The sequence below is a fragment of the Talpa europaea genome (assembly GCF_964194135.1).
Source record: "Talpa europaea genome assembly, chromosome: 3".
NCBI lineage: Eukaryota > Metazoa > Chordata > Mammalia > Eulipotyphla > Talpidae > Talpa > Talpa europaea.
The window spans coordinates 134,115,310-134,139,469 of NC_140069.1; the positions used below are offsets into that span (position 1 = coordinate 134,115,310).

Genomic DNA, 24,160 nt, shown 5'->3' on the forward strand with positions numbered 1-24,160 from the left:
CGCCTGGCCACCGTCCGGGGCCCCGAGGTGGCTTTAATGGTGGGCGAGGGAATGGGACTGGAGATTGGGGGCCCAGGGGGCTCCCGGGGCTGAAGACAGCTTAGATTGCAGGGCGAGGGGGCGGACAGTTGTGCATCCCGACCCGGGCCTCCGCCTCGCAACATGGGGCCCGGGTTCCAAAGTTTGCGAAGTTGGGCGCCCAGGGCCCGGGACGCGCGGAGCGTCCGGGGGGACCCGGCACCGGACTCGCGGGGCGCACAGGTCGCCTGAGCCGCCTCTGTGGCCCCAAGGGTTGCGCGTGTGGCCTGGGGGCTCCGGGGAGCGGGCGGGGGCGCGGGGGCTTCTGCTGAGTTGGCGGGTTTGGCCATGGCCGCTGCCCGCCTGGCGCCGGGGCTGAAGCTTCAGCTCCTGGGGCTGGGGTTGCTGCTGCTGCTGCTGCTGCTGCTGGGGGGCCCGGGCCGGGGGGCGGCCTTGAGCGGGAACGCGACCGGGCCTGGGCCGCGGGGCGCGGGCGGGAGCGCGAGGCGGAGCGCGGCCGGGACCGGCCCTCCGCCGCTGCTGAGCCACTGCGGCCGGGCCGCCCCGTGCGAGCCGCTGCGCTACAACGTGTGCCTGGGCTCGGCGCTGCCCTACGGGGCCACCTCCACGCTGCTGGCCGGGGACTCGGACTCGCAGGAGGAAGCGCACGGCAAGCTCGTCCTCTGGTCGGGTAAGCGCGCGGGAGCTGCAGCCCCGGGTCGGCGGGCGGGCGGGGGAGCCACGGTGGTGGCTTCGGGGAGAGAATGGGTCAGGCCTGAGCTGTGGGGAGGGCGGGAGCCGCACCTGGGAGAGCTGGAGGCGCAGTCTGAAACTTTGGGGGCAGCTGTGCTGCATGGGACCCTCGGTGGTTAGGGGCAGCGGGAGAGGATGCTGAGCCGGCGGGCGCGAGAGATCTGAGCTGGGAGGGTGAGCAAAGGCTGCAGGGGACTTGGGAGTACGGGGAAAGGCATTTTAAAAGAAAAGAAGATGCTCCTCCTAAGGGCTACTCTGGAAGCAGCATCCTTAGGGTTCACGGAGGTGCTTAGGTCTTGGCGCAGAGTCCGTGACACCGGGTTGGAGAGGAAAATGGGGGTAGATTTATGCAAGGAGGGAGCGGGAGTGGGGAAAGAATTGGAGTGAAATTTATAAAGGAAAGGAGCCCCTATACCCCGGGGATGAGGAATTCAAAGGTAACCAGAAAATGCCGGAAATCTTGTTTTGGGAGACAGGAAGTTTAGAGATTGCAGTTTCCTCATCTGAAAAATGGGGGCTTGAATCCTCGTCGGAGATTGTGAAGAAATGACATTTTTCTAATAATTATTTGTGCGTTCTTTGGAAGTTTGGATCTAAAGGCAGCTCAGGGCTGTGGAAGGACGCTTAATGCTGTGTTGTTGGATACTTCAGCGTCCTCTGAAGGCCCAGGGCCCTCTGCTCGCGGTGAGCGTATGGCCGGGCCTGAAAGGCTGCAAACACCCCCTTCCTTACCAGTGGAAAATAGATTATCACCCCACCTGTCACTTTTCTGGGTTGGGGTCCCAGAAGGGGACTAGGAAAGGGAACTGGCCTTGTCACCCCTTGCTGCAGGAGGCTGGAAGCTGGCCCCCAGGATGGAATTACTTCGTTTGCATGTTACCAGCTTCTAAAGTCAGGACGTGCCAGCAGAAACGGTGTAACCAACATCAGCTTTGAAGCATCCATAAATTATCATAACATAAGGTCTATATGATTTTGCAGATATGTTCTTTCATGGTAGTATGTTTATATAAATGTGTAACAGTAAAATACAATATCTAAGAAGGTGTACATAAAAGATATAATTTTAGTCTTTGAAGTTACATAAATGCCAAAGAGCAGAAGACTGAAAGAAGAAACACTAAGCAAGGTTTCTTTGAGGACTATCTGAAATAAAGCTTGAATTTAAGGAGTCAGCTGTATGAAATATCCAAATCTCTCCATACCAGAATCTCACCTGGTCTGAATTGCTCACATGCTGGAAGGATAGTCTATTTTGTGGGGTGAATGCATGTGTACTGCTGCCCTTCTGTAGTTACCATCAAGTCTCGGAAGAAGGGTAGAAGCTCTTTCTAGCCCAAATGCCTGAGAGCAGCCTCTGAACAGAGAGAAGCAGTTTGCAGGAAAGGGTAGGGGTTACAACCATCTGCTGAGTACAGGTTTGAGGTTCACTAGCTGTGCCGCTGATGGGGCAGCATCCTGCAAAAGTGCCCATTTTCCCTCAGTTCAGTCCTATTTCCATGCATTTTGCTCTTATTTCTGCTTTGGGTCTTTCTGCTGGTTGTTCTATGAAGTAGGCCCAGAAGCGCTGGTGTAAACCAGACCAGTGGGTGGGTGGAGTGAACCCAATAATAGACCTTTAGTTGAGAACCTTGGACTAGTGATTTGTCCTAGTCTGAATTGGTGGTCTTGTTTTGCCATTACACATACATGGTCAGTGTCAGCTGAGTTCTAGGAATGTGTTTGTGGGTGCAGGATAAAGGTGATATCTAGGTTGTCTTCATCTGTAAACTTCTGAAGGTAGAGATTTATTCTTCACTATTTAAAAAACCCTCAGAATTCTGAGTGCACAGCTGTCCACTTACTTACTTAAAAAGATATTGGATGCAGGCCTCCCTGGTGGCACAGTGGGTTGAGTACCTCCCTGTGACGCTGTCGGCAGCCTCTGCAGCACAGGCTGAATTCCCGGCTGACCAGGGAAATACTCATATAGCACAGCAGACCTCTCCTGCCTTGCCCGCTGCTCCCCTCAGCAGTGTCTTTGGTCCATATGCCTGTTCTGCTTCCTGTTCTGACTCTGGTAAATTCTCTCACCCTCCCGCACCTCTGACCTGTACCTCAGTTCTTGTATAAATAAATTAATCTTAAAAATATATATATTGGATGCTTGCTACATGTCACATCCTTGATCATGTTCAGGAACATATAAAGGTAAAGAATACAGACATAGAGCCTCCCTGGCAGCGCAGGGGTTAAAGTCTCAGCACTATGAAGCTATCAGCAGCCACTGAAGCATGAGTTCCATCCCCGGACAGGGAGCTACCCACACGGTGCAGCAGACCTCTCCTGTCTCGCCCACTGCTCCCTTCAGCAGTGTATTTCAGTCAGTCTGCCTGTTCTATTCCCCACTCTGTCTCTGGTGAATCCTCTCACCCCACCATACCTCTGGTCTGTACCCCAGTTCTTGTATGCATAAATAAATAAATCTTAAAAAAAAAAGTGAATGGATCTCACAGAGTGTCAGTGTAGTACCAAGAGGTCTTGCTGATGAGTTGGATGGAGGGCATGAGCCAGAGGAGGACGTAGGCCTCCAGGTTGGATGGAGGTGAGATCATTCCCTTTCACTAGACAGAGAATGCTAGAGTAGGTTTAGGAAGAGAGTATGTGTTCAGTTTTGGCCATGTGAGAGGTGCTGATTGGACAAAGAGGAATTGCTGAAGAAAGATGGCTGCTATGTGCTTTCTTAGCCCAGATTGCTGAGGCTGCGGAGCATACCATTGAGTAAGGAAGTTTCTAGGCCAGGTACAACCAAATTCCAGGGTTGTATAGAGCTCAGGTCTCTGCTGTATCTTTCAACTCCCTGAAATTGGGCTTCTTCAGGCACTCAGCATCTTTCCCTGTTATAGCTTGAAATATCTCCTCTCAGGCATTCCAGGCTGACCAGACAAACATAATATCCAGGGCATGGTCCACTTTCAGCAAAATCTGGTTTGGTAAATAGAGCAAGAGAGCCAAGAGGCTGTGACTAGTGAGGGATATGTGTCCCTGAGAGTCAGCACGTAGCCTCCTTGATCGCTGCTGTGCCCTGGGTATGAACCAGGGAGTGTGGCCTTGTCACCTGGCTGGGGGCAGCCATAGGAAGAACCAGAGGGCTGGGAAGGATTTCTCATATTCTTATGAGCCATCGAACTGAGAGATAAGGGGAGGGATGTTGTTGGTGATGATGATGGGTTTATTTGCAGGGGCGGTCAGGAAGAAACTCCAAACTTGGCCAATGACAGGAATCAGTTAAAAAATATGTTTTGGGAAAATATAAAAATAGAAAAAAGCACCTACAGGCCTAAGGTTTTATTTTTTGCTTCAGATTTTTTACTTTTTAATTGTGAAATATAGCATATACAGAATGTACATAAAACACAGAGCTACTAAGTAATCAATAATTATGAAGTGACCCCGAGTCAAGAACTAGGCTGTGGTTGGCCTACAGAAACACTTGCTTTGTCTTTCCCAATCACACTCCCTTCTCTCCCCGTCTTGGATGGGCTGTTACCCTGATATGTGGTTAACACATCCTTTTTCCTGTGTAGTGTTGCTATCTAGGTTTGACACCTCTGGGCAATATATTTCAGCTTTTAATGTTTTTGAACTTTCGACATATATCAATCATGTATTATTTGATATGTGTGTATTATTTTATGTCTTGCTTCTTTTGCTTTATGTTCTTTTGTAAGCTTCATCCATGTTATTGTAGCTTTTTTTTTCTTTGTTGAGTAGTATTCCATTATATGAATGGATCACATTTTATTTATCCAAGCTGTGTTTTTAAACATTTAAGTTGTCTCCAGCTTGGAGGCCATTGTGAGTAATATGGCTGTAAGTAGTCTTTTCTCTGTATCCTGCTATATATACTTGGGTCAAGTTTCTCTAGATATGTACTTACAGGACTGGAATTGCTAGATAAGAGGACATGCATATCTTCAGCTTACTAGAAAACATTGTGATATATATTTAAAGATTTATTTATTTATGCATAAAAGTATTGGGGTACAGACCAGAGGTGCTGGGGGTGAGAGGATTCACCAGAGACAGAGTAGGGAGCAGAACAGGCTGTTGGAAATACACTGCTGAGGGGAGCAGTGGGCAGGAGAGACAGGCGAGGTCTGCTGTGCCGTGTGGGTCACCTCCCTGGCCGGGGATTGAACTCATGCTGCACTGGCTATGGATTGCTTCAGAGTGCTGACGCTTAACCCCTTGCATCACCAGGGAGGCCCTGTGCTATGTATTTAGATACTGCCAAATAGACACCCAAGTGTTTACTAACTTACCAAAAACATATAAAAGTGCCAGTGTTCCCATCCTGCCCCCTCCCCCAACACACACACTCTTGCTCATAAAGCATTTTCAAATGTTTTGGTCTTTTGTCACTCTCAGAGTAAAATACATATATATATGTATCTTGTAGTTTTATTTCACATTTATTTTATTAAGAGATTGAGCATGTCTTTGTGCTTAAAGACCATTTGCACTTGTGTGATCTGTTTGCCTTTTGCCATTTTTCTATAGGATTGTAAATTCCTTATTGATTGTATGCATATAAGGAAATTAGTTCTTTCCTGTGATAAGTATTAGAAATAAATTTTCTCAGTGTGTTCTTTTTCTTATGATTTTATTTGTTACCCTACTAAATTTATCTTAAGTATCTTTTTAAATATTTTTATTTCATGGCTTGTAGGTCTTGTGTCATACCTCAAAAAGCTTTCTCCTCCCCAGGACTTAAAAAAAATTTCCTTTTTTTTCTTCTAGGACTTTAATTTTTTTTTTTAATTATGTAGGTTTTTTTTTTTTGATTCATCTAGAATTAATTTTTTTTAAGATTTATTTATTTATTTATACAAGCACTGGGTACAGTCAGAAGCATGGGAGGGTGAGAGAATTCACCAGAGCGGGGAGCAGAGCAGGCAGAGGGACTGAAGTAGTACACTGTTGGGGGGAGCAGCTGGCTGCTGGGGAGGTCTGCGCGCCATGTGGGACCCTCCTCCGGTGGCCGGGAACAGCCGGGGATTGAACCAGCGCTGCAGAGGCTGCGGGCAGCTTCGCAATCCAGCGCTCAACCGCTGCGCCACCGGAGAGGCCCCATCTAGAATTATTTTTATGAAAGAAATGGGGTAAGGATCCAACTTATTTTTTCACTGAATGGCTCCTCAATTGTCACTTAAGATGTATTTAATAACCTATCTTTTCCTTGGAGAGTTTATTTTTAAAGTACAAAACAATATTTAAAATAAGAAAAAAAGAAAAACAACCAATTACACATTTTTGAAAGCTGATAATTACCACAAATACCACAAAAATCCAGAAAAATTACCCAATAATTTTAAGTGTAAATTTTTATTTATTTATGTACTTACTTATTTTCCATAATCTTGAACTTTAGGTCTCCAGAGGCAAATACATTCATTCAGTAAATATTTACGGATTGCCTGTGTGATTTACCAGGCATTAGTGGAAAAATGAGAATATAAAGAGGACAGTTATATTCTTTACTTTCAAGACATATACAGCTGAATTGGAGACATACATGCACACAAATAAATTTTACTGCTCTATAACAACAATTATATAAACCTGTTAAAACAATCTGTAAACAAAAGCTTATTTTCTCTATTTCTTAACTCACTTTTAGTGCCATTCATTATGTTACTTGGTTCAGATTTACAACTGAACAGCATGTAGTGTGATAACCACAGTATATTTATTAATAAACTGCCTGCTGCTCCTCTAGAACACATTTCACTCTAGGGACACCCCCCTCCCCCATTTAAAATTTATTGTTTAATAAACAGCTAGTAAAATTCACATTTTTGTTGTACAGTTCTATGAGTTTAAAGAAATGCAGAATTGTATCACCAGCCTCTACATTCAGAATAGAGAACAACCCTATCACCCCCTTTATTGACATACCCTTCTTCTACAACTCCTGCAACTGTTGGCAGGCAGACTGAGGACCCGGGACCCCAAAACTTGTACCCTCTAAATGGTTTCTGCATTCACTGCATCAAGACCAAACATAATTAGCACATAAGACCTTCAATAGAAAAGAACTTTAATAGAATTAGTATTCATAGAAAGAGAAGAGGAAATAATAGTTTCCCAATGAAACACCCAAAGTTACCCATCCCCTCGAGGGTATTTGGATTGGCCCAAAGCAGGGCTGCTAAGGTCTGAAAACTTGCCACCAGTCTAAGGTAACTTCTAGTGGGGAGCCAAATTAAAAGAGGCAAAAAACAGCCAGGCAGGTCTGGAAGGAAAGGAGCAAAATCAAAGCAAAATCAAGGTAACAGCTGGGCCTCCCTGGTGGTGCAGGGGGTTAAGTCTCAGCACTATGAAGCTATCAGCAGCCACTGCAGCATGAGTTCGATCCCCAGCCAGGGAGGTGACCCACATGGCACAGCAGACCTCTCCTGTCTCACCCACTGCTCCCTCAGCAGTGTATTTCAGTAGATCCACCTGTTCTGCTCCCCACTCTGTCTCTGGTGAATCCTCTTATCCCTGCACCTCAGGTCTACACCCCAGCTCTCATAGGCATAAATAAATAAAAATAAATATATATATTTTTTAAAGTAATAGCTGTGATTATCAACCTCCTCATGGTCTCTCATCCACATCTCTACCAAGTGTGTCTTCTATGTCCCATATCCCATGCCCCCCAAGTCCCTGGTGCAAGTCCAAACAAGAGATGCTAATGCTGTTTCTTCACATGACTCTCTGCTGTATGTGCCTCCTCCAAGTCTTCCAGATGTTCTCTGCAAGCCCCTTTTTAGCTTCCCCTCACTGCTCAGCTCCACCCCTCATTAGGTGGGGCAGGGAACATGGGGCCTCCCCTTTCCGTGGAGATCACACTCTTGCACCACCCCTGCTCTGTTCTCTACCCATAACCCGAGAGTGGATCCTCTACCCAGAATGATAAAGGTCCCCAGTGATTCTGATTTGGGTCAGGTCTGGAAACAGTGGCCTGAGGATATTGCTTCTTAAGTGACAGGAACTTGCTCTGGGCACTTGGAATACTCTTTGTCTTGAGTGGTCAGAGGCCTAGTTTAGTTACTATTTCCTGAGTTTACTATATTATGGGTACCATGCTACGCACTATAAAGAATTTACCCCCCCATCCCCACTGGCAGCCAATTGGGGGGGTCTCCTATTTTTATTCTTATATCTTCAGAAGCTTCCAATACAACTTCCTGCTTGGGATCCATGTTCCTGCAGCAGGGACAATTCAGGAGGGGTGAGGGGAGAGGTGTGCTGGGGTTGGGAGACCACCTCTTTCTCATACTAACAACACCTTTCCTCCCTCTGCACTGGACAGAGCCTCCTCTGTTTCTCTCCATCTGATTTCCTGTTTCCTCCTCTGGCTTTGGACTACCTGGCTCCCTGACTACCTCTTCTTAAGCCTCTCCTTTCCTCTCTCACCTCCACCTGGTAAGAAGAACAGGGTCCTGGGTCTGGGAGGGGGAACATCTCCTGGTTCTGGTGCATGGCCCTGTCAGGGTTGGTCCCATAGACCTTCCCCCAGAAGAGGGCTACGGAAGATTTGGAAAGTTCAGCTGAAAAGGTAGAAAGTAAATCAACCTGGGCTTCTTAGCCAGAGGTGCTAAGACTCCCTATCAGGGCATTTGGAAATGGGAGCCATTTTTTACAAACTTGATTGAGTTGTAAAATACACACAGACAAGTGCTCAGATCCTAAACTTGATTTTCACACGATGCATACACCCATGTGCCCAGGCTCAGATACAAGACATCACCAACAGCCCAGAAGCCACTTCCCTGGAGTGGGGTGGGGGAGAGCATTTTATGTGTCTCAACGACTGAGGGGTTCTGTTGGCATTTAGTGGCAGGGAGTAGGGAGGAACCCCTGCATTGCATGGGAGAGTCCTGCAGCCCAGACTCATCCTGCCCAGATAACCCGTGCAGAGGAGATGCCTGGGACCTGGGGAGCAGAAGGGACCAGGGGAGCAGTGTGTGCGTGTGGGGTTGGGGGGTGCAGTGTGTCTGCAGGCCAGAGAGATGCAGAGTCACTGTGAAGTGTCCACAATGGTCTCCACTCCCCAGGTCTCCGGAATGCCCCCCGCTGCTGGGCAGTGATCCAGCCTCTGCTGTGTGCCGTGTACATGCCCAAGTGTGAGAACGACAGGGTGGAGCTGCCCAGCCGCACCCTCTGCCAGGCCACCCGTGGCCCATGTGCCATCGTGGAGAGGGAGCGGGGCTGGCCCGACTTCCTGCGCTGCACCCCTGACCACTTCCCCGAGGGCTGTCCGGTGAGTCCTCTGTGGGGCCAGTGTTCTCAGGGCTGAGCAGGACCAGGCATGGGGCAGGGCCCAGCAGGAGGCTGGGGCAGAGCAGCCAAGCGCCTTCTCTCCTGGGAAACCCGGAGTCTGTGCCATGTCGTCATCAGGCCACAAACCCAAACGGAAGCTTGCTGGCTGGGCTAGTCTACCAGGGACTATCTGCTTATCCATAAAAATTACTTGTGTTCAACAAGTATATTTCGAGCTTCGGCTGATAGGTGTTAGGGAGTTACAGGAACCATGGATGACAGCAACCTCCTCAGGAAGTGTATCCTGTATTTAGGGAGTCAAGGCCTGAGACACCAACAGAGATGTGATCTGACTGGTTGGGGAAGGACAGCTTAAGCAAATGATAATAATAACAATGGCAGTAATAATGGTGATAGTCGTGCTATTATTGTTATCTGCTTTCTTCCAAGTACTATTATTAGTATTTTAAATCTATTTACATTTAGCCCTTAAGCCACACATGAAGTATAAGGTCTGCTATCTCATAGATGGGGAAACTGAGGTCACAGGTCAAATCATTTGCCCAAGACCACACGTAGTCACTGAGCCACCAGGCTGGGCTCCAGTCCAGGAGGTGGTATCCAGCACCTGGGCCCTTAGCCACTCTGGCCAGCTAGTCCTGCACCTCTCACAGACCAAAGGTTGCCTGTCTGCCTGCTTCCCCTTCTTGTACTAACAACTCCCTTTCCCTTGTACCAGAATGAGGTGCAGAACATCAAGTTCAACAGCTCAGGCCAGTGTGAGGCCCCCTTGGTTCGGACCGACAACCCCAAGAGTTGGTACGAGGACGTGGAGGGCTGTGGGATCCAGTGCCAGAACCCACTCTTCACCGAGGCCGAGCACCGGGACATGCACAGCTACATTGCCGCCTTCGGCGCTGTCACGGGCCTCTGCACGCTCTTCACCCTGGTCAGCGGAGGGCAGGCCCTTGGGTGAAGGAGGCGGGGGAGAGAAAGGGGTCGGGACACTCAGCCTGAAAAGTGGGAAGGGAGCCACGGTGGGCGGATGTGGACCTAGTGGGAGACCCCGGGAAGGGTCAGATGAGAGAGGCCAGGGCCCCTGCAGCGGCGGAATTACGTGAACCTCACAGAATGGTCCCACTTCTCTCTTCTAGGCCACGTTTGTGGCTGACTGGCGGAATTCAAATCGCTACCCTGCCGTCATTCTCTTCTACGTCAATGCGTGTTTCTTTGTGGGCAGCATCGGCTGGCTCGCCCAGTTCATGGACGGCGCCCGCCGGGAGATCGTCTGCCGTGCAGATGGCACCATGAGGCTTGGGGAGCCCACGTAGGTGTCTTGGGGACTCAGAGTTGAGGGTGAGGGGAGGAAGGCTGAAGCATGTGTTTAGCAGAAAAGGGACAGGTTGGACCTGAAAACCAGAGAGCCCAGAATGACCTCAAGTGACACACCTCATGTGTCTGCACAGCTCCAACGAGACACTGTCCTGTGTCATCATCTTTGTCATCGTGTACTACGCCCTGATGGCTGGTGTTGTCTGGTTCGTGGTCCTCACCTATGCCTGGCACACCTCCTTCAAGGCCCTGGGCACCACCTACCAGCCTCTCTCGGGCAAGACCTCCTACTTCCACCTGCTTACATGGTCGCTCCCCTTTGTCCTCACTGTGGCAATCCTTGCTGTGGCTCAGGTATGGTGATGCTGGGGGCACGGGGACCTGAGTGGGATGCGTGGGTGAGTAGGACAGTAACCATCTCCATCCCTCCCGCCCCTTCCTGCTGCAGGTGGATGGGGACTCTGTGAGCGGCATCTGTTTTGTGGGCTACAAGAACCACCGGTACCGGGCCGGATTTGTACTGGCCCCAATTGGCCTGGTGCTCATCGTGGGAGGTTACTTCCTCATCCGAGGTGAGTGAAGACCAGGCCAGGTCCAGGGGGGCAGCAAAATGTGCTGAGAACCTGCTCTGTGTGAGCACAAGGAGCTGCCGGCTCTGCTCCCTTCATGGTGGGATCTCAGTGGACCCCATAGGAACTTGGTGCAAAATGGAAGGTGCCCCATCTAGGCAGACACAGTACCTTGGGCACTTAGTGTGGGATAGCATCTTTGTGCCAGCCAGAAAAATGCACTCCTTTCCCGAGTCTTGTGCAGAGGCTCACAGTTTAAGTGGAGCTTGGGCTGGGTTTCAGCCCCTGCTCAGCCATGGCCCAAGTGCACGGTCCTCACTCACCAGTGTGGGACACATGTGAGCACCCTGGATTTCCATATACTCTCAATCTCTCGGAGCTTTGTTTCTCATCTCCCTGCTGCCCACAACACACACACAACTGTCCCAGCACATACAGATTCTCTGTTCCCTAACTTCCCTGCCTCAATCTGCCACCATAACCTGCGCCCATTTGTTAGCTCGTTTTTGTTGAGTTTTCTTTGTAAGCATCAGGTTCCTCGCCCTGTACTGTCAACCTTCCATTCAGCCCACCTCTTTCCCCTCTTTTTGGCCATGTCTGGATCCCTGATTTATGTGTCATATCTGTGCTGGCCTGTGCAGTAGCCACTGGCCACACATGTGGCACTGGTCCAAATGGAGATGTGTCACCTGTGTAGAATACACATCACTTTTCAAAGACAGCACGAAAGTTAGATCTCTCCTTACTAGTTTGTTCCATGGATCCCATGTTGAAATGATAATGTTTGCGAGAGATCAGCTTTATAAAAGTATATTGAAATTAACTTGAGTCATTTTACTTTTTGAATGTGACACTAGAAAATTTGAGATCATGTGTGTGACTCACGTTGCATTTCTGTGGGATGGCACTGTCCTCCAGTTTCTCTTTATGCCTTTTCCAGCAGAACAGCTTCGACCTGGCTGCCTGACTTAGGTAGGGGTAGCCCAGCCAGGACTGAGACACCTTCCCCTACTCCCTACTGTCTGCCTGTACTCTTTCCCAGTCTTTGCAACCCCTGGGTGACCTGCCACCAGCTGCATTCTATTTCTCCAATCCCCCAAGCTCTAAATCAGCACAGGCGTGATCAGACCTGAGCCTGCAGGACCAGGGGAGCCCCCACCACTCCTGCCAGAAATAGCCTCACCCCACTCATGTCTGAGTCTCCCTTGTGTTCAGGAGTCATGACCCTGTTCTCCATCAAGAGCAACCACCCTGGGCTGCTGAGCGAGAAGGCTGCCAGCAAGATCAACGAGACCATGCTGCGCCTGGGTGAGGGGCCCCAGGGACTTGGCCTGAGCTGCTGCCAGCCCCACACTATGCCCTCCTGGAAAAGGGTCTTGAGATGCAGTAAACTACTGGGATAAGTTAACATCCATGGGACACGATAAGGCTGAGAGAGAGACAGAGCAAGACTGGCGGGGGTGGGGGGGTAGTAGAAGTTCAAAGAAGGGGGCTGCTCAGATGGAAGAGCACAGTCCCTGCCTCGCCTGCATTGGCACACGCAGTTCCCTCCCACTCGGGTCCTTCCACAGTTGTCTCGAGTGCCGCTCTGGCCTTGTTTTGAAGAATACATTTCTTGAACTGAGCCCAGGGTTTATTCACCCCAGACGCGTGCCTTTCCGGCCATGTGAGGCAAACACCCTCTCCCACCACTGCTATCCCCTTTGGGCTTGGTAACGCCCCGCCCTCTTCCCTCCATAGGCATTTTCGGCTTCCTGGCCTTTGGCTTCGTGCTCATCACCTTCAGCTGCCACTTCTATGATTTCTTCAACCAGGCTGAGTGGGAGCGCAGCTTCCGGGACTACGTGCTGTGAGTAGGTGGTCAGAGCTTGGGGGGGGGGGGGCAACTGGGCAGTGAGAACTGGGGCCTGGACCACAGGCCCAGCAGGGCCAACCCTTCTCTGCTACCCAGCAGGGCTCTGTCGGAAACTGCCCGTCTTTCTCCCGGGTACCCAAGACATCAGTTATTCTGTAACTTGCAAACATGGCAAATAGCCCTCCAGTCCCTGCTCAACTCCGTTCTTCCCTCTGCACCCCCAGGCTGCCTGGCTGATGTGTTTTTAACTGTTAGGAAGCCCTGAGTTGGGGGTTGGCTTCTCCAACCGGCTCTGTTTTGCCTACGGAAGTTGCTTCTCTACTTCTCATGGCCTCTGTTAGAGTTTCTTGTATACTCCTATAGGGAAGTAATCACTTCTCTGTATGGGTTGTTACATACTCTGTATGGGCTGCATGCTAGTTGTTCCTCGGCGGTTTTGTTTGAATGAGGATTAATATGAGAGAAGGAGGTATCACAACTGCTGAAAGATGGGTAGCACCTCCCACTACCAGGAGTTGCCATTAAAATGGAATGACAGTGGACACGTGTCCACATCCTGATTGCTTCCTCCTTTTTTTTTTAAAGATTTGTTTTATTTATTTATGCATACAAGAGCTGGGGAATAGGCCAGAGGTGCAGGGTGTGAGAGGATTCACCAGCGACAGAGTGGGAGCAGAACAGGCAGATTGACTGAAGTACACTGCTGAGGGGAGCAGCGGGCAAGTCAGGAGAGGTCTGCTGTGCCATGTGGGTTGCTCCCTGGCCAGGGATCGAACTTGGGCTGCAGTTGCTGTGGATTGCTTCATAGGTTGCGCCTTAACCCCTTGCGCCACCAAGGAGGCCTCCTCTTAAAGGAGCTTTTAGTGTGGGGAGCGTTAAACTGTGCTGGGGTCCCACCCCCAGGGATTTGCTTTAATTGTATGGGTGGGGCCCAGACATCAGTAGTTATTAAAAGCTCCCCAGGTGACTCTAATGAATACCCAGGGCTGTGAATCAGTCCTTTGGGGTTTAGCTCTTTCTAGAGTCTTTGGAGTGGCTGGTTGTCTGGGTACCCACTCAGGAGACCCAGAAGGTCTCATCCATCTACTGCTTCTCACCACAGGTGCCAGGCCAATGTGACTATTGGGTTGTCCACCAAGAAGCCCATCCCTGACTGTGAGATCAAGAATCGCCCTAGCCTCCTGGTGGAGAAGATCAACCTGTTTGCCATGTTTGGAACCGGCATTGCCATGAGCACCTGGGTCTGGACCAAGGCCACGCTGCTCATCTGGAGGCGCACCTGGTGCAGGTGGGGTTAGCAGCCAGCCTGTTCGGATCCTTGCCTTGGTCTCTGTCTCTGTACCCTGTATTTAGGCTCCGTGTGCTCCCACTGCCCCCAGTGCAAGGAAACCTTGGGCGTATGTGTTTTCTAAGGGTCTGCACGGAGTTGCCTAGAGCCTCCTTCTCGGTGACTCACCACTGCCCCCTAGTGATAGCTCTTGTCCTCGGGAGGCCTTGCTAAGCTTCAGCTGGGATCTTCTAACGGTGGAATGGTTTGAGAACTGCGCACGCAGAAACCTTGTATTCTAGGCCCAAGTCTTTGCAAAAAGTCTTTCCTCCTCATCCCTGGGGGGACTTGAAGCCTCCTGGAAGCTCCTTCCCTAGAGGGAATGGATTTGTGGGTCTTTCCCAATATGCAATGGGAAGCCGCTTCTCCACCATTTCCACTCCCCATCCTTTCTGCCCTCAGGTTGACAGGACAGAGTGACGATGAACCCAAACGGATCAAGAAGAGCAAGATGATTGCCAAGGCCTTCTCCAAGCGGCGGGAGCTGCTGCAAAATCCAGGCCAAGAACTCTCCTTCAGCATGCACACCGTCTCCCACGATGGACCTGTGGGTGAGCTTCAGCCCCTTTCCTCCAACAAGGCCACTTACCACCCCCAGTGCCCAGGGCGTGGACATGAGGGCTGTCTGGAAGGCGTGAGGAATAAGGCACTCCCTCCACTCTTCACATGCTCATACCTCTCCCATCTTCCTCCGCCCCGGTCAACTCTCCCATTTCTATCCCAGGTTTCCATGGTTTGCTTTGGTTCCAAAGGGACTCATCTCCCTCCTTCTCTTGTCTTGTCCAGTTGCTCTCCCTGGGCTAGAGTAAGACAGGATTCCAGGCCTAGCTCCTCAGATGGGGAACAGGGAGAGAGCACTGTGGTTACTAGGGTGTGTTTTCTGTGTTAGGCCAAGTGGGAGAGACTGGCTGGGGAAAGTAAATGGTGCTGAATAAGGGAGGACTGGCACCAGGCACTCATGAGTACTTATCCTTTCATCCCCACAGCGGGTTTGGCCTTTGACCTCAATGAGCCCTCAGCGGATGTGTCCTCTGCCTGGGCCCAGCATGTCACCAAGATGGTGGCTCGGAGAGGAGCCATACTGCCCCAGGATGTGTCTGTCACCCCTGTGGCAACTCCAGGTATGGGGTTCAGGCTTCTGTAGGAAGGTGGGGGGGGTCTAGAGACCTGGGGTCTCTAGGACTGGAGAATGAGGGGCCGCCTAAGGTAGGAAAGAGACAAGATTCTAGAGGGTCTGAAATGTGAGGCTGAGGGACTAGAAGTTGAGTCAGGGGTCCCAGAGCCAGAAGAGTAGTCTTCATGGAGAGAAGGGGTGTTGGGCTCATGTGGTCTCTCCCTCTGTCAGTGCCTCCAGAGGAAAAAGCCAACCTATGGCTGGTTGAGGCAGAGATCTCCCCAGAGCTGGAGAAGCGCCTGGGCCGGAAGAAGAAGCGGAGGAAGAGGAAGAAGGAGGTGTGCCCACTGGGGCCACCCCCTGAGCTTCAGCACCCTGCCCCAGCCCCCAGCGCCGTTCCTCATCTGCCTCAGCTGCCCAGGCAGAAGTGCCTGGTGGCCACAGGTGCCTGGGGCACTGGGGAACCCTGCCGACAGGGAGCCTGGACGCTGGTCTCCAACCCCTTCTGTCCAGATCTCAGTCCCCTTCAGGATCCGTTTTTGTCCAGTGGCCCTACCCCCACGGCCTGGGCTCAGGGCCGCCGGCAGGGGCGGGGGCCCATTCACTCCCGCACCAACCTGATGGAGGCAGAGCTCATGGATGCGGACTCAGACTTCTGAGTCAGGAGAGCAGGACCTGAAACAGGAAAGGGGAATAAAACCCATCCAAGATGCTTCTTCCTCCCTCAGAGTGCCTCCCAGGATCTCCTCTTCCAGGGCACCTGTGGGCCCAGTGCCCTCCCTGGAGAGTTCTAGATGTCTGGCTCACAGCAGCAGGACTGTGGGAAGAGCCCTGACATCTGCACGGGTAGGCCTCACCCAGGGGCAGGGCCCTGGAGCTCAGGTCCTTGTTGGTGCCCTGCTGGCTAGCAGCATCTGTCTCCCCCTGGGTTAGAGCTTGTGGTGGGTCAGTAATGGCAAAGGCAGGAAAGACAGTGCCCAGAATGGGCTGTGGTAGCCAGGGAGACAGTGAAGCCCATGTCTGTCAGATGAGGGCTGGTTGCCCTTTTCTGTGCCAATGGGTGCCCTTTCCTGGCAGTCTCAGACCAAAAGTGTTTATTGTGTCATTAGCCCTTTGTCTAAATGGGGACAGGACTCCCTCTATCCTCTTCCAGGCAGTTGTGGGGCTGGGAGTGCCTGCTCCCATGGGGTTCCAGCCTCTCTTCACAGGCGTCCAGCTGGTCCTGCCTCAGACCAGTCACCCTCCTGTGTTCTGCTCCTCCCTCCCTCCCTCCCCCTTTACAGCCCTCCTAGGCCAACCTCTTCCTGTTTCCTGTTTGTTGATTAGTACCCAGAACTGTTGACTTCTCCACCTTGTCCCATTCACCTCCACCGTTTTGCTGCTTGGCTCCATCTCCAGATGAGGGACTGATTCAGCCATCGAGCCTGGTGTGGTTTAGAAGCAGTGACTGACGGGGAGCCTCAGGGCCTCCAAGAGACATTTGTTATCTCTTCCACATATCCATCCAGTGGGGGATGGATATCCCTGACATAAGGAGCTACTCTGGGAAGCTGCTGGAGCTTCATCAGGCAGGAAAGCTTCCTTCAACTTCCACAACCAACAGGCAAGGAGATTCCCACCTCGTAACCCCCAAACATGTCCCCAAGGCCCCAATTTCGAGAACCAGACAGCAGGAAGCCTTAGGAGCTGGCTGGATTCCAGATAGGAGGATAGAGATGGGAAGAAGAAATATAAACAGTAAATAAAAGGTTTTTGTATAAACTCTTGGTGTAATTCTTTCCTTAGGCTCTGATCTTGACTTAGCTGAATACCTGATCCTGATCTCATTTTCCTTCCACTTCCTCTAAGGCTAGCTGGAGGGCCAAGAGCGTGGTGCTAATGAGGTCACAACTGACAGATGTCTGCTGATGTCAACCTAATGTGCTGGCCATCTTTCTTGGCCAGTTGGCTCTGTATAGACAAAAGCTCTTCTGTGGCCACAGCTGCCTCACTGCACACCGATCATAAGATGATTGAGCAAGACCAGGCGGCTTGCCCCCAGGGTGATGATTGGAAGCAAGTGTGTCCCCCTGCTAGTGGAGATGGTCATGATCTGGGTGGCAATCCTGGGCGCCACCTCTGGGGGCCTCTCGCCTTCTGCAAGAGATGTCAGGGAGACCAGATTTATTGTGAGCCACAGCTTCCTTCCCAGACTAGTCAAAGGAATTCAGACTTCCCCAGGGGAAGCCTGCTCACCCCACTTTATGTTAGCAGGAGCCTGGGGACTATGTTGCAAGGACTCAGGTGCACATGGAAAGGAGATGCACGGAAGACCAGGGGTGATACCCACAGCCTTAGAGGATATTGTGGAATATTGACCAGGTTTGATTGCGGGAGTGTGTGATGGGGAACACAGCATTTTGCCCAGAGCCATATTCCAAGGGGAGGGGAAATGGAACTTAAACAGCATATTCTAGGTAATTCACACAGGTATTATTCTGACAGCAAACTCTTATTGAGTGTGTGCTAGGCTCTCTTCTAAGCACTTCATGTGCATTAACTGGTTGAATCTCACAACAGACCTATGAGGCACCATTAACACCCCCAAGATAGTGAGGTACAGAGAGGTTTAAGAGTTTGTCCAGGGCCTCCCCGGTGGCGCAGCGGTTGAGCGCTGGGTTGCGAAGCTGCCCTCAGCCTCTGCAGCGCCGGTTCGATCCCCAGCTGCTCCCCGGCCACCAGAGGAGGGTCCCACATGGCGCGCAGACCTCTCCTGCCGCCCGCTGCTCCCCTCAGCAGTGTACTTCGGTCCTTCTGCCTGTTCTGCTCCCCGCTCTGGCTCTGGTGAATTCTCTCACCCTCCCACGCTTCTGACTGTACCCAGTGCTTGTATGCATGTATGTATAAATCAATCAATCAATAAAAATAAATAAATTAATTAAAAAAATAAAAACCTTAGAAAAAAAATAAATAAAAGTTTGTCCAAAGCCACGCAGATGAGTGGTGATCTGGGAATCTATCAGGGGCCTCTGGCTCCAGAGTCTTGCCCACTGGTCTACTGCCTTTTGTTTAATTCAGAGGGATCAGAGGAGCTAGTTTTACATAGAACAAGCTCAGAGAAAGCAAAGGACTTTTGGGCCAAACCTCATGGCTAGTAAGAAACCGAGTCAGCCTGGGACTTTCTGACAGAAGGACACTCACTCTCAGCTCTGACCTTTGGTTTTCCCTCCTACCCAGGTTTCCCATACTTTGTCCCTCTGGCTGCCCTACTTCCTCTTGTGTTTGCCCACCTCATTCATTCTTGCCTTCATTACTTCTCACAGCAGGGGTCTAGCTTTTTTTTTTAACGTTTATCAACAACAGTATTAAAAAATAATAAAATGTGTCAGTGTTGTCTAGTGATCTTTTCTGGAAAAAGGGAAAATGTTAATAATTTTACTTCATCCCCGTGGACATTCCCTCCATCCTGCCTTTCTATAGTGGAATTACAAAAAAGCATGGGGTGGGTGTGATGGATGGGGTGAAAGATGTTCAAACTAAGCTTTAAAAAGCTGAGTAGGGCCTCCTTGGTGGCGCAGCGGGTTGAGCGTAGTGCTATGAAGCTGTCTGCAGCCTCTGAGCATGGGTTCGATTCCCACATGGTGCAGCAGACCTCTCCTGCCTTGCCCGCTGCTCCCCTCAGCAGTGCTTTCGGTCCGTTTGCCTGTTCTGCTCCCCTTTCTGTCTCTGGTGAATCTTCTCACCTTCCCATGCCTCTGTCCTGTACCCCAACTCTTGTATAAATAAAATAAATCTTAAAAAATAAATAAATAAAAAGCTGAGTAATGTTACCTTTCTAGGGCTGACTGGCTCTGTGACACTAGAGGGCGCTGTGAGCCCACCTTCTGAGTCATTAGGACACCAGTGGTGGTCCAGAATGGGGGAGGATCCAATAGTAACACTTTGAAAGCTGGAAAGCAAAAGATAAGTGGAAATTTAGTGTATACACCCACAACCAAGACATCTTCCAGCATTTTTTAAAGGAGCACCAGATCTCGCAGCTGAACAAGAGTGACCACTTTTTTTAAGTTTTTTTTTTAAGATTTATTTATTCATGCATACAAGAAACGGTGTGCAGGCCAGATGGAAGGTGAGATGATTCACCAGAGACAGAGTGGGGAACAGAACAAGCAAACTGACTGAAATACACTGCTGAAGGGAGCAGTGGGCGAGACAGGAGAGGTCTGCCTTGCCATGTAGGTTGCTCGCTGGCCGGGGATTGAACTTCTGCTGCAGAGGCTGCGTATTGCCACCAGGGAGGCTCCCGCTTTTTATTTTTTGAAAAGAGAAAAAATACTAAAAGAAAGATTAGGGCCACCCTGGTGGCACAAGGGGTTAAGATGCAACCTATGAGCTGTCCGCAGCCACTGCAGCACAAGTTCCATCCCAGCCGGCCAGGGAGCTACACACCTGGCACAGCAAACCTCTCCTGACTCACCCGCTGCTCCCCTCAGCAGTGTATTTCAGTCAGTCTGCCTGTTCTGTTCCCCACTCTGTCTCTGGTGAATCCTCTCACCGCCCCCCCACCTCTGGCCTGTACCTTAGTTCTTGCATGCATAAATCATAAATAAATAATCTTAAAAAAAAAGCTGGTCTTAGCCAACAGTAGGGAAAATGTATATTGCAATGCTCCAAATGGCTCTGAATTAGCATCAGCAAGTAATTCAGAAGGTGGAGATAAAAGCAGGAAGACTGGGTCCTGATCCCCTACCTAGCACTTCAGTCAGATATAACTGCCTTTCTTATGCTTGACTGATTGTCAGTTTATTCTCTGGAGAAGGCAAACAGAGTCTGTAGTATTTGAAGGCGTTATCTTCTAGCTTCCACTGTTGATTTTAAGAAGTTCAGTATCTTTTGGATTTCAGTTGTTCTTTGACCCACTTCAGACAGTTGAAGGATTAGCTCTTTGTCCTTAGAATCTGGAAATTTTAAATGATGTATATTAATGTAGGTCTATTTTCATGCATCAGGCTGGGCACTTAGTATCTCCTTTCATTCTGGAAATTCTCATCTTTCTGTTTTAGGAAATTTTATTTTATTTTATTTATTTATTGTGGGACCCTCACCGGCAGCCGGGGAACGAACCGGCGCTGCAGAGGCTGTGGGCAGCCTTGCAGCCCAGCGCTCAACCGCTGCGCCACCAGGGGAGGCCCTGTTTTAGGAAATTTTAAACCAGAAGGATGAATTTTCTCCTCCATTTTCTTTCTTTTTAAAGATTTATTTATGCATACAAGAACCAGGATACAGGCCAGAAATACCGGGGGTGAGAGGATTCACCAGAGACAGAGTGGGGAACAGAACAGGCAGGTTGACTGAAACACACTGCTGAGGGGAGCAGCGGGCGAGACAGGAGAGGTCTGCTGCACCATGTGGGTAGCTCTCTGGCCGGGGATCGAACTCGTGCTGCAGTGGCTGCGGACTGCTTCATAGGTTGCATCTTAACCCCTTGCGCCACCAGGGATGCCCTCCTCCATTTTCTTTATTATTACCTCTTTCTGGCACTCCTATTACTCAAATATTGAGCTTCCTGGACTGGCCCTGTAATTCATTTTATTTTCTATTTTTAAAAATTTAAATAAAAAATTTACTGATGGTCTGAAAAAAAAATCCTTTTTAAAAAGACTTTACTTATTTTTGTGTAGAACTGGGGTGTAGGCCAGAGATGTGGGGGGGGGGGGCTGGAGGCCGAGGAGTGGAGAGTATTCACCAGAGACAGGGTGGGGAGCAGAACAGGCAGATTGACTGAAATACACTGCTGAGGGGAGCAGCGGGCGAGACAGGAGAGGTCTGCTGCGCCATGTGGGTTAGCTCCCTGGCTGAGGATCTAACTCAGGCCATAGCGGATATAGCGCTGAGAGTTAACCTCTAGGCCACCAGGAAGGCCCTGAAAAAATTTTTAAAAGAATGACTATTCCAGGGCCTCCCCAGTGGCGCAGCGGTTGAGCGCTGGGTTGCGAAGCTGCCCGCAGCCTCTGCAATGCCTGTTCAATCCCCGGCCACCGTGCGAGGGTCCCACATGGTGCGCAGACCTCTCCTGAGGTCCGCTGCTCCCCTCAGCAGTGTACTTCGTCAGTCTGCCTGCTCTGCTCCCCGCTCTGGCTCTGGTGAATTCTCTCACCCTCCCGCGCTTCTGACTGTACCCAGTGCTTGTATAAATCAATAAATAAACCTAAAAAAAAAAAGACTTAAAAAAATGACTATTCCAGAAAACTGTCACTACACCATGCATTGCATCCATCATGTTAAAAGGTGTGTTGGACAAAAATATAAAAACCATGAGACAAGCCACTCTTCTTCAACAGTCTGAGTAAAGAGAAATGATCTTTTGCAATTTTAATTTCTCTTCTGATTTAGTACTTGAAAAAAATTCTGCTAGCATGCTTCATTTTAAGGCCTCATGTTTGTTTTCTGAATGTTCACTTCTTGAAACAGCATGTTCTTCCACAAATACAATTATCTTAAGTCTCTGAGGATATTAATGATTTTTTTTTCTCTAGAGTTCTTCTTGATGCATAGCCTGTTTTCTCCAAGTCATTTTTTCCATTGTTTATGTTGGTCTGTCTTTCACATTAAAGGTTTTCTTCATGTATTTGGTGTCTGTGTCTATCTGCTTATACTTAAAAGTTTGGCCAAATTCTTTGGAAGCTCTTTCACTACAGGTGTGGTCTTGACCAAGGGTGATCTGACTTGACCTCTTTCCTTAGGAACCTCTCAATATTATTATCTTCAAGTTTTCTCTCTTTAACTGGTCAGATACCATGTTGTATGCCTCCTAAATTGAAGATACATTCCTGATTGCCAAGGTCTGGAAGCTGTATAAGCCAGATGAGGGGAAGATCTGTAATCTAAATATTTCACTAAGCAGTTCATAAATTTGTGCTTAATCATGCTGTTTCCCTTGGTATTTCCATCTTCAACTGTGCCTGGTGTCCTTCTGGCACAAAGGGCAGATGCAGCAGGTGCATACCATGGAGTTAAGAATAAGCGAGGAGGGCCTCCCCGGTGGCGCAGCGGTTGGGCGCTGGGTTGCGAAGCTGCCCGTGGCCTCTGCAGCGCCGGTTCGATCCCCGGCTGCTCCCCGGCCACCGGAGGAGGGTCCCACATGGCGCACAGACTTCTCCTGCCGCCCGCTGCTCCCCTCAGCAGTGTACTTCGGTCCTTCTGCCTGTTCTGCTCCCCGCTCTGGCTCTGGTGAATTCTCTCACCCTCCTGCGCTTCTGACTCTACCCAGTGCTTGTATAAACAAAACAAACAAATAAATAAATAAAACATGCCTCTATAAAAAAAAAAAAAAGACTTTAAAAAAAAAAAAAAGAATAAGCGAGGAGTATGCCTTGTGTTTGACCCCAAACGTGGATGGTGCTTGGATAAATAAAGGATGAATATCCGTTTCTTTCCAGTGCTTCGACTCCTTATGTTTTGTAACCACATCCTACCAAAGAATTAATTCATCCCTTCAGTAATCAATTCTAGTGGCAGTTCAGGTAGGCAGCTGCTGCCTACGAACTCTAACACATGCCAGGTGGCTGTATCACAGCTCCCTGGTGCATTAAGAGGAAGAAAGAAATCAGTTATAAAGCTGCTAATCTCTGGCCCGACAGCTGGAGGATGAAGCTTAGGGCTGGTTCTTTTTAACAGGAAGGAAATTCTGAAAGCCAGAGTGTGAAGAGAAAGCTTAAGAAGCCCTTGCATCTGGTGGACTTGTGGGTTTTGTAGAAAGGGCATTGCTTAGATGCCTTGCACCGTAGTGTCAGGCCAAACTTTGAGGCCAGGATATGAAAGACATCCTTCAGGGCAGGGCAACTCCACAAATGAACTGACTTTCAAAATAGCAGTGGCATGGGGAAGGAGGGATCAAGGCAGGTGATGTCTCCCTCTCATTGCCAGGGAACTAATAGTTACTCCAAAGATTATAAGACCAGTGACCTGGGGTTGTCAGGGCTACTGCTTACTTCTTGAACAACCATAAAATTTGAAGGTCCCTCTTTCCTCAGTTTCTCTGAGAATGGAGGAGAAAAAAACTTATGACATAATCTGTCACCCAGAGTCAATTGAATTTTAATGTATCTTTTTTCAAGTATTATTTACATAGTTAAAAATGTTACTGCATGTGTAATTTTGCCTCCTGTTTTTAAACTTACTTTATCAGAAGCACTTATTTCCCATGATCATTAAAAAGTTCTTGGTAAACTTAAATATAAGGATTAACCATTTCCTTAATTGGGGCAACAGTTTCAGATACTTTTTTTATTTATTAAAAGGAAAACTGCCATATACATCTTTGTGTTTACACCTTCTTTGTGTCACAACAATCCCATAACTTAGGGAAATCGCCCGTCATATTTTAGCTAATAGTCCTCTATGCTGGTATGTTTATGTGAATTTCTAATGATTTCCCTACTAGAACAGGTCAAAAGGTTTGGTGTCGACAAAAATATGAAAAGTGTTAATTCCTTAGCCTTGAAACTGACCTAGCGATACCTCACTTCCTTTGGGCCTGATTTTAAACTTCCAGGCACAGAATGTACCAGAAATCGCCACAGCGGCCAAGGTCCTATTTCACTTCTGAAAAACAAAGCCATTAGAGTCAGAGAAAGTGTTCGGTTCCCAATTTTACAGGAACAGAGCCACGGTGCCACTTTAAGCCCGAGGCTGGCGCTCTCGCTCACGTGACGCCGCCGCTTTTCCTTTAAATTCCCCCTCACGTGACCGCAGACGTGCGCACACGCGGAGGGCATTCACGCAGTCCGGGCAGCGAGTCATCCCCCCTCGCCCCCCTCCCTTCCCAGCCCTGGGGTTTCTGGTGTTCCCTCCCCGGAAGCCACAACTCCTCTGAGGATTTTCTCTTTCTCATCCCCTTCTTCGTGTCACCGATTTACAGT

At 49.5% G+C, this 24,160-nt stretch overlaps 1 protein-coding gene across 1 annotated transcript; it reads left to right on the top strand.

Annotated features, from left to right (window-relative positions):
- Positions 1–366: 366 nt before the first annotated feature.
- SMO (smoothened, frizzled class receptor) lies at positions 367–15,919 on the top strand (the record flags this gene model as incomplete). Its single annotated transcript, XM_084230088.1, has 12 exons — positions 367–709; positions 8,859–9,064; positions 9,803–10,012; positions 10,218–10,390; positions 10,530–10,749; positions 10,844–10,967; positions 12,180–12,272; positions 12,705–12,813; positions 13,922–14,107; positions 14,549–14,697; positions 15,133–15,267; positions 15,492–15,919. 12 exons carry the CDS (start codon positions 367–369, stop codon positions 15,917–15,919), a joined length of 2,376 nt encoding a protein of 791 aa, XP_084086214.1.
- Positions 15,920–24,160: the final 8,241 nt, after the last annotated feature.